Below are 17446 nucleotides of genomic sequence, written 5' to 3' on the forward strand. Positions count from 1 at the left end.
GAAACTAATCAAGGAGAGAAGCAACCTAGAACTAAGGAGAAACTTCCTGACAGTTAGAACAATTAACCAGTGGAACAACCTGCCTCCAGAAGCGGTGAATGCTCCAACACTGGAAGTTTTTAAGAAGAGACTGGACAGCCATTTGTCCGAAATGGTATAGGGTTTCCTGCCTGAGCAGGGGGTTGGACTAGATGACCTCTAAGGTCCCTTCCAACTTTTATTATTATTATTATTAGTAGTAGTAGTGGTATTAGTAGTAGTATTATTATTAGTATCATCATCATCATCATCATCATTATCATTGATCTTTTGGGGAAATTCAGACTAAATGTATGTGCTCAAATTTAGTGTCTTTCAAAGTCAGGAATTCCAGCATTATACACAGACCCTTTCCTACAGTGTATCTCCTAACTACCTATTCCTCAACTAAATCTTCCCTGGATTAATATAAAGTAATAATAGATAATTTTTGTATCTTTCTCCATAATTTATTTCTTCTCATGCTCTAATAAGTACTTTCTTGTTTTTCTTTTCTTCACAAAAGCTTGGATTGGAAGATACAACAAGATATCTAGACAAAATGAAACTGATTTGGCAGTATGAAGAGACCAAAAAAAGGTGAATATGTTAAAGTGCTATTTTTAATGTGGCAAATAATCTATTAGTAAGTTTTACCTTGGTTGGGGTTTTGAATATGTGTGACCAGATATTTAGCATAGTTTAATAATCTGAAGAACCACTAAGTAACTATCCAATATTGCACATTTAAGATTAGGCAAATTTTAAAAGTTATATAAAAAGAAATGCATAAAAGAAATTACATTCTAAGTCTTTGGTTTGGCAAAATATTTATGTTATAAAGAAAAAAAATACTTAAATAAATACGATATTAAAGTGATATTATGAATTGCTTTATATTTTGGCTATAGCTTTTGAGGTAACATCTCTATAGGTCTTGATAGATGAAATAAAAAAGAGCTAATCAAGTTGTAATGAGGGAGTGTGAAAATCACATATCACAAACCAAAAAATATATGTCCTTGCTGGACATGGATAGACATGATATAGGCACCAGTTATATTTCATTGAGGGGATGTGATGGTTCAGTGGTTAAAGACGCTGAGCTTGTCAGCTGGAAATCTGATAGCCTGGGTTCGAGACCTGAGTACCATATAATGGGTGAGCTCCTGTTCCTGCCCCAGCTCTTGCCCACTTACAGTGAGGGGAAAAATTATTTGACCCCCTGCTGATTTTGTACGTTTGCCCACTGATAAAGAAATGATCGGTCTCTAATTTTAATGGTAGGTTTATTTTAACAGTGAGAGACAGAATAACAACAAAAAAAATCCAGAAAAATGCATTTCAAATAAATTATCAATTGATTTGCATTTTAATGACTGAAATAAGGATTTGACGCCTTCGCAAAACATGATTTAGTATTTGTTGGCAAAACCCTTGTTGGCAATCACAGAGGTCAGACGTTTCTTGTAGTTGGCCATCAGGTTTGCACACATCTCAGGAGGAATTTTATCCCACTCCTCTTTGCAGATCCTCTCCAAGTCATTAAGGTTTCGAGGCTGACGTTTGGCAACTCGAACCTTCAGCTCCCTCCACAGATTTTCTATGGGATTAAGGTCTGGAGACTGGCTAGGCCACTCCAGGACCTTAATGTGCTTCTTCTAGAACCACTCCTTTGTTGCCTTGGCCGTGTGTTTTGGGTCATTGTCATGCTGGAATATCCATCCATGATCCATTTTCAATGCCCTGGCTGAGGGAAGGAGATCCTTACCCAAGATTTGATGGTACATGGCCCCGTCCATTGTCCCTTTGATGCGGTGAAGTTGTCCTGTCCCCTTAGCAAAAAAACACCCCCAAAACATAATGTTTCCACCTCCATGTTTGACGGTGGGGATGGTGTTCTTGGCGTCAAAGGCAGTATTCCTCCTCCTCCTAACACGATGAGTTGAGTTGATGCCAAAGATCTCAATTTTGGTCTCATCTGACCACAACACTTTTACCCAGTTATCCTCTAAATCATTCAGATGTTCATTGGCAAACTTCAGACGGGCCTGGACATGTGCTTTCTTGATCAGGGGGACCTTGCGGGCGCTGCAGGATTTCAATCCTTCACGGCGTAGTGTGTTACCAATTGTTTTCTTGGTGACTATGGTCCCAGTTGCCTTGAGATCATTGACAAGACCCTCCTGTGTAATTCTGAGCCAATTCCTCACGGTTCTTATGATCATTGAACCTCCACAAGGTGAGATCTTGCATGGAGCCCCAGACCGAGGGAGATTGACAGTTATTTTGTGTTTCTTCCATTTGTGAATAATCACACTAATTGGTGTCACTTTCTCACCAAGCTGCTTGGCAATAGTCTTGTAGCCCATTCCAGCCTTGTGTAGGTCTACAATCTTGTCCCTGACATCCTTGGACACTCTTTGGTCTTGGCCATGGTGGAAAGTTTGGAATCTGATTGATTGATTGCTTCTGTGGGCAGGTGTCTTTTATACAGGTAACAAGCTGAGATTAGGAGCACTCCTAGAGAGTGCTTCTAATCTCAGCTTGTTACCTGTATAAAAAACAGGAGCCAGAAATCTTGCTGATTGATAGCGGATCAAATACTTATTTCACTCATTCAAATGCAAATCAATTTATAACTTTTTTGAAATGCGTTTTTCTGGATTTTTTTGTTGTTATTCTGTCTCTCACTGTTAAAATAAAGCTACCTGTCATGGTTCCAATAGATGAGACCAGTAGGAATAAGAACTCTGAGGCAATTGCTTTCCTCAAAGAACCCTTTTAATGGCTACATAGTATTGGCACATACAAAGGTGAAACCAAGACTGAAAGATTCCCCCCTCAAGGTTACAAGGTAACAAGTTGAACTTCCCACCCCTGTAATATGTCATAAATCACAATCCCCAATTAACTACTTTGGCAGGCTTTCTAACGGAAGTCCCAGCCCACCAAAACCTAGGTACCTTGACCTTGGTTCCCACAAGAAAGTTATTGTTACGACTAAATCTGAAGACTGCATCTCCCCCCTCCCATTGCTGTGGCAACCAAAAACGAAGTGAAAATGGCTGCAGCCAAAATCATTTGAAGGTTTGACAGTTGGATCCTCTAAAGAAGAGAAATCCTGTAGGTAAAAAAGGAATTAGAGTCAGGAATCACCCCTAGGCTTATTCAGATGCTTATCATGACATTTACGTATTAATCTATCAGCTTTTACATCAGCACTTTTTACCCAGGTGGCCTCTGATAGTGGGTACCCTTTCCACTGCACTAGATACTGTAACTTTCCCTTGTACAACCTTGAATCAAGGATTAGTTTTATTTCATAGTGAGTTTCTCCCTCCATGACAAGGGGACCAGGTGCCTGCTTGGGAGGAGGTCTTAATGAGGACTCTGTGTATGGCTTCAATAGGCTGCAGTGGAACACAAGTGACCTTTCCCTAAAAGGGGAGGGAGCTTTAATTCCACGGTGACTGGGTTTATAATCTGCACTATGGGGAAGGTTCCAAGGAATTTTGGTCCCAATTTTTTACTAGGAAGCTTGAGTCTTAGATATTTTGTAGAAAGGTAAACCTTTTCACCCACACAAAATGGCCTCTGGGGGGCCCCTTCTCTTGTCTTCCTATTCTTTGTAGATTTTTGTGGCTTTTGTTAGAGCCTCTTTCTCATTATCCCACACGGTTTTCCAAGAAGTCACCCATTGATCTAAAGTTCGAGAAACAGGAGAGTCCTGAGATCATTCAGGCATGGGAATGAATTCCCTACCAGTAGGTATTTTAAAAGGAGTGAGTCCAGTGCTGCTATGTACTGTGTTATTGTAAGCCACCTCAGCAAAGGGAAGGAGGTCAGCCCATGTTTGTTAGTAATCAACATAACACCTAATATATTGTTCCACCATAGAGTTAGCTTTTTCAGCAGCTCCATTAGTAGATGGATGAAAAGCCGATGACAAACCTTGCGTGGACCCAATCAGTTTCAGAAAGTCTCTCCAGAACTTGGCAGTGAATTGCACCCCCCCATCTGAAATAATCCGCTTTGGAGTTCCATGGAGTCGGTAGATATGTTTGAGAAACATTCTTGCCAGCTTCTTTACGGAGGGAAGACTGGTGTAGGCAATGAAGTGAGCTTGCTTAGAAAAAAGGTCAATCACAATCCATATTACCATATTTCCGCTACTTTCCAGTAATTCCACAATAAAATCCATGGCAGTTTCTTCCCAGGGTTGGGAAGGGTCTGGGACTCGCTGCAATAATCCAGGGGGCTTACCTGGATGTTCTTTCATTGTTGCAAAGTCGCATAGCTTTTCACATAATTCTCAACGTCTTTCTTTAGCCCTGGCCACCAAAACTGCCATCGAAGTAGATTTTAGGTTTTTAGGTAGCTAAAGTGGCCTGCTTGTTTGCTATCATGGCTGCGTTGAAGGGACTGAACTCTGAGGGTTTCTGGTAGATACAGTTTCGACCCCTTCCAAGCCAACCCGTCCCAACAAGTCAGTATGGTTTTATTTGCCAGGAACAAGGAATCGGTTTTCAACTCCTCCTTTAGCCTCTTTGTTAATGGGCTATCAGGTCCAGTCGATTTTGTCTGTGATGGCCCCCCTATTGTTACTTGAGAGATCGACTCTGGTTGTGGAATAATGGAGTTCACAATCTCCTCTCAACAGCTTTTGTATTGGGGCAATTTGGATAGGGTGTCAGCTAGGAAATTGAAATGGTTAAAGTATTGCGCCCACCGAACTTGTTTAGGAGATAACTTACGGGGAGTTTTCAGTACCTCTACATTTTTGTGATCAGTCCATACTTCAAAAGGCAGGTCGTTCCCTTCAAGGAAATGACGCCATGTAAGCAGAGCCCACTCACCATGAAAGCCTCTTTCTCCCAGACTGCCCACCTTCATTCAGTGTCCGTTAATTTTTTGGAGGTGTAGGCATAGGGCTGCAAATCCCCACTCTCATTCTTCTGCAAAAGAACGGCTCCTACTGCCACATCGCTGGCATCAGCCTGGATGATGAATTGTTTTTCAGGATTGGGATGTTTAAGAATGGGTTCTGCTGCAAACAGTCTCTTTAAGTTCTCAAAAGCAGTCTGGCATTCTATGGACCATGGCAGGGTCGTGGCTTCCTCCTGTTTTTCCCCGTTTTTAACAGTTCAGTAATCGGCAAAGCAATCTCGGCAAAGGAGGAGATAAATTGCCAGAGAAGTTTGTGAATCCCAAAAAACCAGAGTTTTGCTTACAGGTCTGAGGAGGCTGCCATTCTAGCACAGTTTTCACCTTAGCTGGATCCATCTCAATACCTTCACTGGAAATCCTATATCCTAGGTAATCCAGACGTGCCTGATGGAACTCACATTTTGAGAACTTAGCATAAAGTTTAGCGCTCAGCAGTTTTCTGAGCACTTCACATACTAATTTGACATGCTCTACCATGGTCTCTGTGTAGATTAGGATGTCGTCAAGGTAAACTAAACCCCCTTGTACAGGTGACTATGCAGTACTTGATTTATCAATTGCATGAACGCAGCAGGGGCTCCCTGCAGGCCAAAAGGCATGACATTGAGCTGGAAACTCCCCAAGGGACTGTTAAAAGCCGTTTTCCACTTGTCTCCTTCCTTCATTCTTACTCGGTAATTCGTCTCTCTTAGGTCTAATTTGGTAAAACCTTTTCCTTTTGCCAAATGGAGTAACTAACATGTCCTTCATCAGGGGGAGGGGGTACATATTGTCCACGCTGACACAGTTTAACCCTTTATAGTCCACGCACAGCCTCATCAACCCATCTTTCTTTTCTTTAAACAGCACTGGGGTGGCTACCTGGGATTTTGCTGGCTGGATGAATCCTCTGGCTAAGTTCTTATCAATGTATGCTCTCAGTTCCTTCAGTTCACGGGGGTGGGGTCATTAAATACATTTTTGGGTTAGGTAATTTGGCCCCCAGTAAAATCTTGATAGCGCAGTCAGTGGTTCGGTGGGGAGGCAGGACATCGCATTCCACCTCGCTGAATGCTTCTGCTAAGTCTCTATATTCACTTGGGATGATTTGCTCTCCTGATGGGGAACTCACAGCAGATTTCAACGTTTCCAGGGGCTACCCTTGGCTCTCAACTGGGCTACTGATTGGGGTAGGAGGTGACAGTCCAGTTGCTAATCTTAAAGTCCTCACTCTATCCTCCCACCAGATCATAAGGCACCATTTGTCAAGCCAGCTCAGCCCCAGAATCGCTGCTTCTGTCATTTTTGGGATCACCACAAAATGGATTAGCTCCCAATGCTCCCCTATCTCTAGGCGCACTAGTTCAGTTAGGTGAGTAGCCGGGGCTCCTCCTATGAGAGATCCATCGGCCTGCTCGAATCTCATGGATAGAGGTAGCAATTTTGCCCTAATGCACAGTTTTAGTACGATAGGAAGATTTATCAAGCATTGGGTGCATCCTGAATCAACTAAAATGTTCAAGTCCATCTGAGTCCCTGATTTTGGCACCAATAGTTTGGCAAAAAGGGCAAAAGGTGGGATAGGCTGACTCACCATCGGGTCGTCTTCCCTCCCCCCCATCATCACTGTCGTATGGATCAGGTGCAGGCAGGCGTTCAGCTGATTCCTCTTGCTTCTCCTGGGGAGGAGAGATGACTTATACAACTTGTCCCTGGCTGACCCAATTCGACTTCTCCTGTGCTGGCCGAGGTTATCTCTTTGGCTTCATGGGAGCTGTGGTCACACTTTTTGGAGGAAAAAAGGAACCAGGCAATCTGCAGCTCGATGCCCAAGTTACCCACACCTGAAGCACTTGATCTGAGACCCAGTGGGAGCTCGAACTAACCTACGCACTATGGCAGGTGAGGGGTACTGCGACGGTTGACCCCTCACCGGATCTCATCTTTGTTGAGGTCTCGAAGTTGCAGGCTTATGGTACCGTGTCAGCTCAATATCCAAATTTGTAGCCAAATGGTACCAATCATGGAGTTGATTAGGATTACCCCTGCAATGCATGTCTGGAATAGATCACAGTCCAACCCCGTTTTGAAGTAATGGATCAATGACAGTTCAGGCCACTGCCTGATCCGCCCTGCTACCCTTTGAAATTCTCTTACATACTCTCTTGCGAGCCGATCCCTCTGCTTAACATTGTGGATGTCTTTTTCTGCTTGTATAGTCTGGGATTCATCTTTGAATCTGGCCCTCAACCCATGGCTCGGGTGGCCTGCTCCTCTCGTAGGCCATCCATCCATTTCGCAGCCTCCCCTTCCAGGTTTGTGGCTACAGCATCAATCATCTCAGCTTTTTCTAAGTAAGCCCGGTCATAATGATTCACGTGAGACCACACCTGGTTCATGAAAATAGTCACTTTCTCGGGGTCTCCATCAAACGTGGGCTTGAGGGGAGGTAGATCTGCAGGATGGCGATCCCAGAGAGCCTGCAGTAAGCCAGGCAACTGTGGTTGGGGCTGCTGAAATCCTCCCCAATGGAAAACCCCTGGCGGAGGTCATGGGCTGGCAGGGCGCTGATGGCGGTCAGGACTGGCACAGCACCATTAGGGATCGTGATCAGCTGGGCATTGGTGGCGATCTGGGCTGACTGGGTGCCACTGGTGCTCGGGGCTGGCATAGCGCCGATAGCGGTCAGGGTTTGCCGGGCATCGGTAGCGATCAGGACTAGGAGAACGGTGGCGTCTATCTGGGCTAGCGGGACGCCTGCGTTGATCGGGCCTGGTAGACTGCTGGTAATATTTAGGACTAACCTATCGCTGGGGTCAATCCGGGCTGGTGTGCCAGTAGCAGTCGGCTCCACCAGTGCACTGGGCTCGACATCAGGTGAGGTTTCAGCAGTGGGTAGGCAGCCCACTCAATCACTGGGACTGGGACTTCACCAGGGTGGGACTGGGACTTCACCAGGGTGGCAGAGGCACACGGGACTGCTTGTCTTCTCGCCCTCCTGAGGTCACCTGGCATGTGGCCTGTCCTTCGCCCATCTCCATCCTGTCAAACCTCTCCCTCAAACATTTCACCGAGTGGCTGTGGATTGCAGTCAGATACTTCCACTCTCCGGATTCATCCCAGGCAGCCGGTCATGTAGCTTTCATCATTACAGGTGAATGGAAACCTTGTGATGAGATTAGTAGGAACTCGGCCTCTGCAGCTTTCAGCGTGCTCTTCAGCAGTAGGGCAGCATCTGATCATCAGGTCCCCCCGAGGACGATTGCTTCCTCCCTCTAAGTCACCTTCTCCAACAGGACTTCATGGGCCTTTGGTCTCGCTCCGGCTGCTAGGACCACACTCTCCACCAAAGCAGCAGCCTGCGTTCCATCTGCCGCCGCTCCAAGGCTCGAGATTGACTCCCTTTTCTTTTCCATCTCTGCGTCTTCCCTGAGTCTTTGTCATCCTCCCAAGGTTTAGGTAGGCGACCGGGGCTCAGGACCCCTTGGGTTATTAAATTATTGAATTTTGGAGTCTTGGTTTAATGGCATTGTTCCCATAGATGAGACCAGTAGGAATAAGAACTCTTAGGCAATTGCTTTCCTCAAAGAACACTTTTAATGGCTACATAGTGTCGGCAAGTACAAAGGTGAAACCAAGACTGAAAGTTCTCCCCCCCAAGGTTACATGGTAACAAGTTGAACTTCCCACCCCTGTAATATGTTATAAATCACAATCCCCAATTAACTACTTTGGCAGGCTTTCTAATGGAAGTCCCAGCCCGCCAAAACTTAGGTAGCTTGACCTTGGTTTCCACAAGAAAGTTGTTGTTATGACTAAACCAGAAGACTGCATCTCCCCCCTCCCATTGCTGTGCCAACCGAAAACGAAGTGAAAATGGCTACAGCCAAAATTGTTTGAAGGTTTGACACTCCCATTAGAATTATATACTGATCATTTCTTTGTCCATGGGCAAACGTACAAAATCAGCAGGGGATCAAATACTTTTCCCCCTCACTGTAGCAGCTCAAAAGCAGGCAAATGAGAGTAAATTAGTAGATACCACTTTGTGTTCCGTATGCTTTTGGTGTATAGCCATGCTGGCCACATGACCATAGAAAATTTCTTTGGACAATGCTGGCTCCGTCACTCAAGAAATGGAGATGAGCATTGGACCCAACTAGACAGGGAAACCTTTATCTCTACTTATATTTTGTTAGACGATTACTCAGTTGCCCTGGTGGAAAAGGGTATGGTATTCAAAATGCATCTATTAGACAGAATGTTTTCATACTCCTATCCTATGGTAGATGTTGCTACATTCAGTTCATTCCTTTATAAATATATTGGTAATTTCATTCCCATTGAATATTTATACAGGTAGTTTACATCACACATTCCAGAAGTGTCTAAGAAAATAATATAAGTATCACTTACAATTCCAGTTAACGTTGAAGTGTCAGGTTGACAGCAAAATACAAGTCCTTAAGCTAGAAAAATGGGAAAAGAATAAAATAGTACTCATCTGAGATATAAGTATGAAAAGTAAACCAAGATTTATACAAAACTGCTAGTAGTAAATGTATATTTTGTAAGCCTGGTGGTGTTTTTCTGTCATAACACAATCAATATATATGGTGAGTGTACACTATTAAAAAGTATTATTCCTAATTGTAATTCTATATTTGTCTCTTTCATCTGTTCACAAATTTTATTTTTACAAATGTGTAACATGGTCTTTAAATTTTAAATCAAAGAGCTAAGACACATTTGTTTCTCCTAGGTTATCTCAGGTTATCACATTCTTCATTTGTCATGCATTCCTTTCTTTTTTTAAAATATATTTTATTGATTTTCCCCCCACTCAATAATTGGTGAACAGTGTGTTGTCTGGGTTACATTTGTAAATGCATCATTAACAATTAATTTCTATAATCCATATTCCACATATTAATTTTAGTTGATTTCCTCTTTCCCCAAAATAACTTCTTTTGCAAGCATTGGGTTAATACAATTCTTATTATTTTGATAAATAACAATTGAATATATATTTTTTCCAATATACCTAAAAATAATAATCATATTAGTATAATATTTCTTTTCTATTCAATCATTCTGATTGCCTCATCATAAATCCTGTTACAATCCTTATTTTAGTTTATTTCTCCCACCAAATTCTAGATATTCTTGCTGGTGAAGATTTTCTCAAAGGTTAATTACATTTACATTTACAAATTTAACTCTATTTTTTCCATATAAGCCAGTGATGGCGAACCTTTTAGAGACCGAGTGCCCAAACTGCAATCCAAAACCCACTTATGCATCGTCGAGTGCCGGGTGGGTGTGGCCCATTGGGTGGGCATGGCCCATTGGGCGGCCTTTCCGTTCTTGCATGACTGATGTGTAATACCTGATTTGCAGTTCTCCCTGTCAAAAACAAGTTCTTCATCTCGGACCACAATCACCTGCTTATTTGAGTTATCATCACAAATACCTTTACCTGTCTCCTTAATGTCCCTATTAAAGTCAGCAAGGGCAGTGTATCTATTGTGCAGGGACACAGCGAAAGCTTTGTGTTTCTGGTTCACAGCTCTCACCCTGCCAGATCCCACGGTTGTCCACACTGCCCTTCTCTTGCAGGATCTTTGTGGTACAGGGGGCTGATAGCGCAGAGGCTCAATAGAGTAACCTAACCTAAGATTATATATATATTTCCATCTTGTCGCTAATCTATAACCCCAACAGTCCTCCTCGATTCCCACCAATGGTAGAATTTATCCCAGATTTCAGAATATTCCGATCCGCTTTTATCTTTCAGTTTTATCGTAAGCCTGTCCATTTCAGCACAAGATAGTATTTTATGCAGTATCTCTTCATCTGAAGGAGTTTCTTTGTTCTTCCATTTTTGCGCATACACCAGTCTAGCAGCGGTCAAGATGTGCAACATCAAGTAGACTATCCCCTTATCATATTTCTCTGTGGTTATGCCCAATAAAAAGAGTTCAGGTTTTAGCTCTATCTCTAACATTAATATTTCTTTCAGCCATTTTCTTATCCTATTCCAATAATCACCGGCTTTAGGACATTCCCACCACATGTGGTAATAAGTCCCTATTGCTGTTTTACATTTCCAACATATCGGTGAAAGATTTGGGCCCATTTTGGCTAACCTCGTAGGTGGGAAATGCCATCTGTAAAACATCTTATAGAGATTTTCCTTATAAGAAGTATAAGTTTCTTCTAAAGTAAGTTTCCTGTGTCTTTCCCACAATTCTTGCCAGATATGCAGATCAATATTAAAGCCGAAATCCCTACTCCACGTTAACATAGTTTCCTTGACCTGCTCTTCATACATTGCCTGGTCTAGAAGGTAATGATATATTCTTTTAATCATTTTGTCCTCGGTTCCTAATAATATTTTATCTAACTCTGTCGGCTCTGTTTTTATACCCCAATCTTTTTTATCTTTCCTATATCATGATTGCAATTGGAGATATGCCCACCATTCCAATTCTATCCCTTCATCTTGAAGCTTTTTCCTTGATTTCAATTCTCCTCTCTCGTCTAATATATTTTTATACGTTATTACTTTCCCTAGTTGTATGAACATTGGATGTATATGCATTTCCAACGTTGAAATCCAATTAGGAATTTGCATATAATTTTGTTGCCTAATTTTAACCCATACATCTATTAGCGCACGTCTTATATAATGCCTCCGGAAGTACTGGTGAACCTTGTATTTCTCATCCCATAATATGACGTGCCACCCAATCTGCATATCATGACCTTCCAATCTTAATCTCCTATTTTTCAATTGTATCCAGTCCTGCACCCATATTAATATTGTAGCTTGATAGTATTTTTCCAAATCTGGGAGACCGAATCCACCCCTCTCTTTAGGATCTTGCAATAATTTTAATTTAATCCTTGATTTTTTTCCCTTGCCAAATAAATTTGAGTATGATTTGGTTAAAATTTTGAAAAAATTCCTTATCTAATTTGATCGGTATGCATTGAAACAATAGTATTTTGGGTAGCACGTTCATTTTAATTACAGCGATTCTTCCCATAAAAGAAAGCTGTAGGTTTGTCCACCTATCCAAATCAATTTTAATCTGCTCCATTAATTTGTCGTAATTGTCTCCTTTAAGTGTGGCACATCTAGCTGTTAATTGTATCCCTAAATATCTTAGTTTCTTTGTAATCTGAATGCCTAATCTATCAACTAATTCATTTTTCTGTGCTCTAGTCATATTCTTTTAGTTTTTTCTGTGCTCTAGTCATATTCTTTTAGTTCATTTTAGTTTTTTCTTTATTTATCTTTAGGCCTGCTATTTCACCATATTCATCCAGTACTTCCATTAGCCTTGTCCCTGATTGTAGTGGCTCTTCAATTATAAAAACAAGGTCATCTGCAAAGGCTTGCATTTTAAATATTTCTCTCTTAATCTCCAGTCCTTTGATTTGCTCATCTTTCCAAATAGTTCTAATTAATACCTCCAGGGACAATACAAACAGTAACGCTCCTTACTTTCCTTTCTAGCCAGTAGCTAATTCTTAAAGGGGAATGTGTCTTTTTAAGCTAGTTCACTCAGCAGCTTGTCTTTTCTGTCTCTGGAGGCCTTTCCTTGTTTGATCCATATATGGAAGAGGGAAAATATGGGAGGGGGGGTTCAAATTCTTCCTTCAGAAGGAGATGGGAATGAGAAAAAGGGAGGCAGGGAAGGGAGGGAGGAAAGGAAGTCCCGCCTTAGCACTTGGCCACCAGCAGCTCTGCCATTGACTTTGCTTGTCAAAAGGTTGCAGAAGGGGATCACATGACCCTGGAACACTGTGACTATTATAAATATGAATCAGTTGCCAAGCATCCAAATATAAATCACACGACCCTGGGCATGCTGCAATGGTCATAAGTGTGAAAAATGGTCATAAGTCATTTTAGTGCAATTGCAACTTTGAACAGGGTTTTTTTTAGTCATCAAGTTTTTGACACCTTGCTAGGTGGTACTCGAATATTGCCATATCCTAAAAGTGGTACAATCGGTAAAAAGGTTGAAAAGCCCTGCTGTAAGCCAACTATCTCCCCGGTTTGTTAGCGTTTTCAAAAAAATTTTGCTTGGTGCGTTTTATTTGCTGCGCCAGTTCTTCCTTTTCAATGGTATTCATCTTGTGTTTAATTAGGTCTATTTGTTGCTTCAAGTCACATCTTTGTGGTTCATTTTGTAGTTTTTTCTCACCTCTACTAAGTTCTTCTTCTAGATTTCTTTGTCGCTGTAGTTTGATTTTATTTTCCCTGGCCATATAAGCAATTGCAACACCTCTCATGTAGGCTTTAGCTGTGTCCCATAAATTTTGGCAGTTTGTATCTTCCTTTTGATTCATCTGGAAAAACAGGCCCATTTAGTCTTCCATTTTCAATTTAAATTCTTTATGTTTTAAAATTGCTCTTTTCAAAGTCCATCTCCTTATTTTCTTTTGTCCTCTCCATCTAATTCTGACTGGATTGTGGTCTGCCCAGGAGTTCGTATCAATTGTAATGTCTTCCACTTCCAAATTTAAATCTGCTGACAGCCACGCCATGTCGATTCTGGACCATGATAGATGTTGACCCGAATAATAAGTATATTGCTTTTTCCCTATACTCCTCTCCCTCCAGATATCTTGGATATTAAACTCCTCCACCATTTTAAGGAAGGTACTAGGTAATGTTCTTCTAATTCCTTTTCTAATCTTACCACTTTTATAATCTAAGTGTCTATCCGCAATTGCATTAAAATCTCCCATTATACAGATATTGTCATATTCAAACTCACCAATGATACTATGTAATTTTTTATAAAATTGTTTCTGCCCTTCATTCAGGGCATAGATTTCCACGAGAGCTATTTTTATTTTATTCAATATTACTTCTATTATTAGAATTCTACCATCTTTCTTTGTAAATTTGTTTTGTCGGAATTTCCTCTTTAATATATGCTACAACTCCTCCTTTTTTTTGTTGTGACAGTGATACAAACATATTCCCCAATTTGGGGCAATTTAGTAGATGTTGATGTTTTTTTATATGGACTTGTAGAATTATTATATCCAAATTCATCTTGCTAAGTTTGTTTAATTTTTTTTTCCTTTTTAGTGAAGAGTTGAGGCCATTAACGTTCAAGGATAGAATCTCAGCTCCCTCTTTTGCCTCTTTATCTATATTTAGATCTTGTTATTGTCGGTCTAGACTCTTTAACTTGTGATTCCTTTTCTCTTTCCACTAACATTCTTGTCGATCTAACCTCTTTAACTTCTTTGAATCTATCCTCATCATATTTTTCATTATCTTTTTCATTATTTATATTCTCTCCTTTCCCAGCTCCCTTGTCTTTAATTTGTGGTTCCTTTCCTTCTATGGCCTGCGCTAGTATCTCACCTTCTTCTTTATCTCTCTTTCCACTAACTCCTCCTCACTACCAAAATTTTGTCTATAAAATTCTTCTGCTTTATCTATTGTATCTAGTCGAAGCCTTTTTTTCCTGCCACACCACCATAATCCCTTCCGGTGCCTGTCATCTGAAATTAATATTTTTTCTTGTCAGTTTGGAGGTTATACGTTGGTAAGGTCTTCTCAAATCCCTCACCCTTCTGGGTACTTGCTTAAGTACAGTTAATTGCCTGCCTCGGTATTCTAGTGGGTCGTCTCTAGTCCTAAATAATATCTCCTCTCTAATAGATTTCTTGACAAATCTAGGGAGATTATGTCATCTCGCATAATTCGTATGGATTCTGTAGATCTCATCAATATCGTTCGTCATCTCTTCTTTGCCAGTCCCTAAAGCTCCCACCAGTAGGTCTGTCATCATCACTGGTAGGTCTTTGCCTTTCATCTCTCTGACGTTTTGAACCGTAGGTAATGGGCAGCCTTCTCTAATTCCAGGGAGATGACTGTCAATTCCAATTCTCTGTTAGCCTGGGTTAACCTCTCATTCATTTCATCTACTCTCTTTTCTTCTTTTCCCATTCTTTCTTCCATTTCCTGTAACTTTTGTTCATTTTTCATAATCTGTTGCTGAAAACACTCAAATTTCCCATCCATTGACTGCATCTTTTCCTTAAGTTCTCCTGTGTCATTTCTCACTTCCCCAATTTCTTTTTTTAGGTCTTCATGGTTTTTACACATTATCTCTTGCATTGATTGCAGCATTAATTGTAGGTCTTTAAATGAGTTCGCTCTATCTCTTTGTGTCACCTCTTCCAGAGATCTTTGCCTAGCTGGGCTTGGTTCCATTGTTATGATTTGTGTTGTCGGTTTCCTTCCTATTCCAACTCTCGTGAGATTGGGAATACTTGTCATCTTTCTCAACTCTTCAAACCAACCTCCCCACTTATTTACAATTTTTATGTTTCTCTCCAGTATATCAAGGTTATCACAATTAGATCTAAGTATGTTACGTTTTGTATATAGTGATAGGTTGTCAATTAGATATATTAAATACAGGTATTAATATACTTAACAGTGAATATTAAAGCGTTTTAAAACAAACATAGATAGATGCTTAGCTAACTAATTATTTTTAGGTACTTATTATTAAATTAAATTATTTAGGTTGTAAATCTGGGTCACCAATATTTTGCAGCGATCAACATTCACAATAAACTTATCAATATATATAATTAACAATCATTCTTTTAGTTAATATAGATGTCAATAATTTCAAAAAGTTCAATAAATATATATGATTTGTCACCCTTGCTATACTCACAATTTCCTCATATAGTTTTTCCCTATAGTGCCTTTCAGAGAGTTTTTGCTCAAATATCTAATTTACACTTGCAGACAAAACTAAGTGTACTTTAAAGTCACAGGTTTGTTATTTCCTCTTTATTGTATTTTTTCCCCTTTCTAGAGTTGTTCTCTGTTCAGCCAGCAGGTGTCTCTCTTGCCTTTATCTCTGGTATTCAGCCTGCAGTCTTAATTCAAAATGTCTATCTCCTTGGCTTCGTCAGCACTTTCACTTTATGGCTTTGAAGTGCACTTGCCTCTCATGATTAGACTTTTCTTCTCTTTTTTTTGAAAAAAAAAAAAAGAAACTCCTCTTCACTTTGAGTTTCTCCAGCCAGTACAATTCCACAATGCAAGCAACACTTCTATGCCCAAACTTTTTTTCTCGCCGCTATTTCAGGAGAGAAGAAAAGAAAACGACTTTCTCTCCTCTCACTCTTCTGGGCTCCTTTGTACTTCCTTCCTTGGAAATCCTCCGGCAGGTTCTTTCGCCCCGGATCACTTCCACTGAATCATCAGGATTACTGTCAGGATTACTTTTCACTGGATCTGTCATGTCTCTGTTCCGCTATTTCGCCGCTGTCTTTCAGCCAGCTGTCAGCTGTCATTTCTTCGCAGCCACCATTATGGGCCATCTCCTTCCTCCGCTCGACTTTTCCAAGGCTTCTCCTGAGTTTGCTGGTCATGGCCGCCGCCAGAGATCACTCCTCAGGACACCTCTTATTTTCCGGTCTCCCTCCAAGAAACCTGGGACCCCGAAAAGTCCGTCAAATGGTTGGAAGCGGGGGAAAACGATCCGGAGAATCGTTCAACATACCCGTTCCTCTTGACAGCTGGCCCCGCCCCCCATAACTGGACACCTAATTTCTGCCTGAAGAGCACAGATTACGGACCCTAGATAAATAATCTGTTCTTGTAGACTAGTGATTTGTTTACAGATAGGGCAGTTTTCAAGTTTGAAAAGTGTACTGCGAAAGACAGCTGCAAAACAAGTGTTGCACTGAACTAAGCCAGACATTCTGAGATACAAGGAATCTCAGATGCACTTGCCCTGAATGTACCGCTGCTGTTTTTGATTTTTAGTTATATGATTCACGTGCTATTTGGCGCGTGGGCTGCTACTTTCCTCCTCCCACCTTCTCCTTTTCAACTCACAGTTTGTAGCAATTCCCAGAAAGCTCTGGGCAGTTTAAATGCAATGGAGGTCCAATCAGCAGGGCCTCAGCTACTTTCCTCCTCCCACCTTCTCCTTTTCAACTCACAGCTTGTAGCAATTCCCAGCAAGCCCTGGGCAGTTTAAATGCAATGGAGGTCCAATCAGCAAGGCCTCAGCTACTTTCCTCCTCCCACCTTCTCCTTTTCAACTCACAGTTTTTAGCAATTCCCAGCAAGCTCTGAGCAGTTTAAATGCAATGGAGGTCCAATCAGCAGGGCCTCAGCTACTTTCCTCCTCCCACCTGATTTCCTTAATTTCTTACTCTTTTTAACCACAATTAAGAATATATTTAATCTTTAAACATTCCATTCAATACATCTAGTTATCTAGTCCTTTAATTCTTACATTTTTTAAATTTTCTTAGATTCAGTCACATTTAAGTATCTAAAACATTTCCTTTATTTAAATCATTTCAACTTTTTTATGTTACTGATAGCAAGAAGAACACAAAAGAAAAAAGCATACTATATTGTTTAGAGAATTCATCCCTCTTAAAATAATATATCCCAAAGTTTTCCTATTTCTTTAACCATATT

At 40.9% G+C, this 17446-nt stretch overlaps 1 protein-coding gene across 1 annotated transcript in view; it reads left to right on the plus strand.

Annotated features, from left to right (window-relative positions):
- Positions 1-17446, plus strand: part of WWC3 (WWC family member 3) — a 157212-nt gene that overhangs the window by 91090 nt on the left and 48676 nt on the right. The window contains exon 15 of the mRNA XM_029284339.1: positions 545-618. Coding sequence (XP_029140172.1) covers positions 545-618 — 74 coding nt within the window. The remainder of the gene's footprint in view (positions 1-544; positions 619-17446) is intronic.

The sequence above is a fragment of the Protobothrops mucrosquamatus genome, unplaced genomic scaffold, assembly GCF_001527695.2.
Source record: "Protobothrops mucrosquamatus isolate PMUCROS unplaced genomic scaffold, P.Mucros_1.0 scaffold_125, whole genome shotgun sequence".
NCBI lineage: Eukaryota > Metazoa > Chordata > Lepidosauria > Squamata > Viperidae > Protobothrops > Protobothrops mucrosquamatus.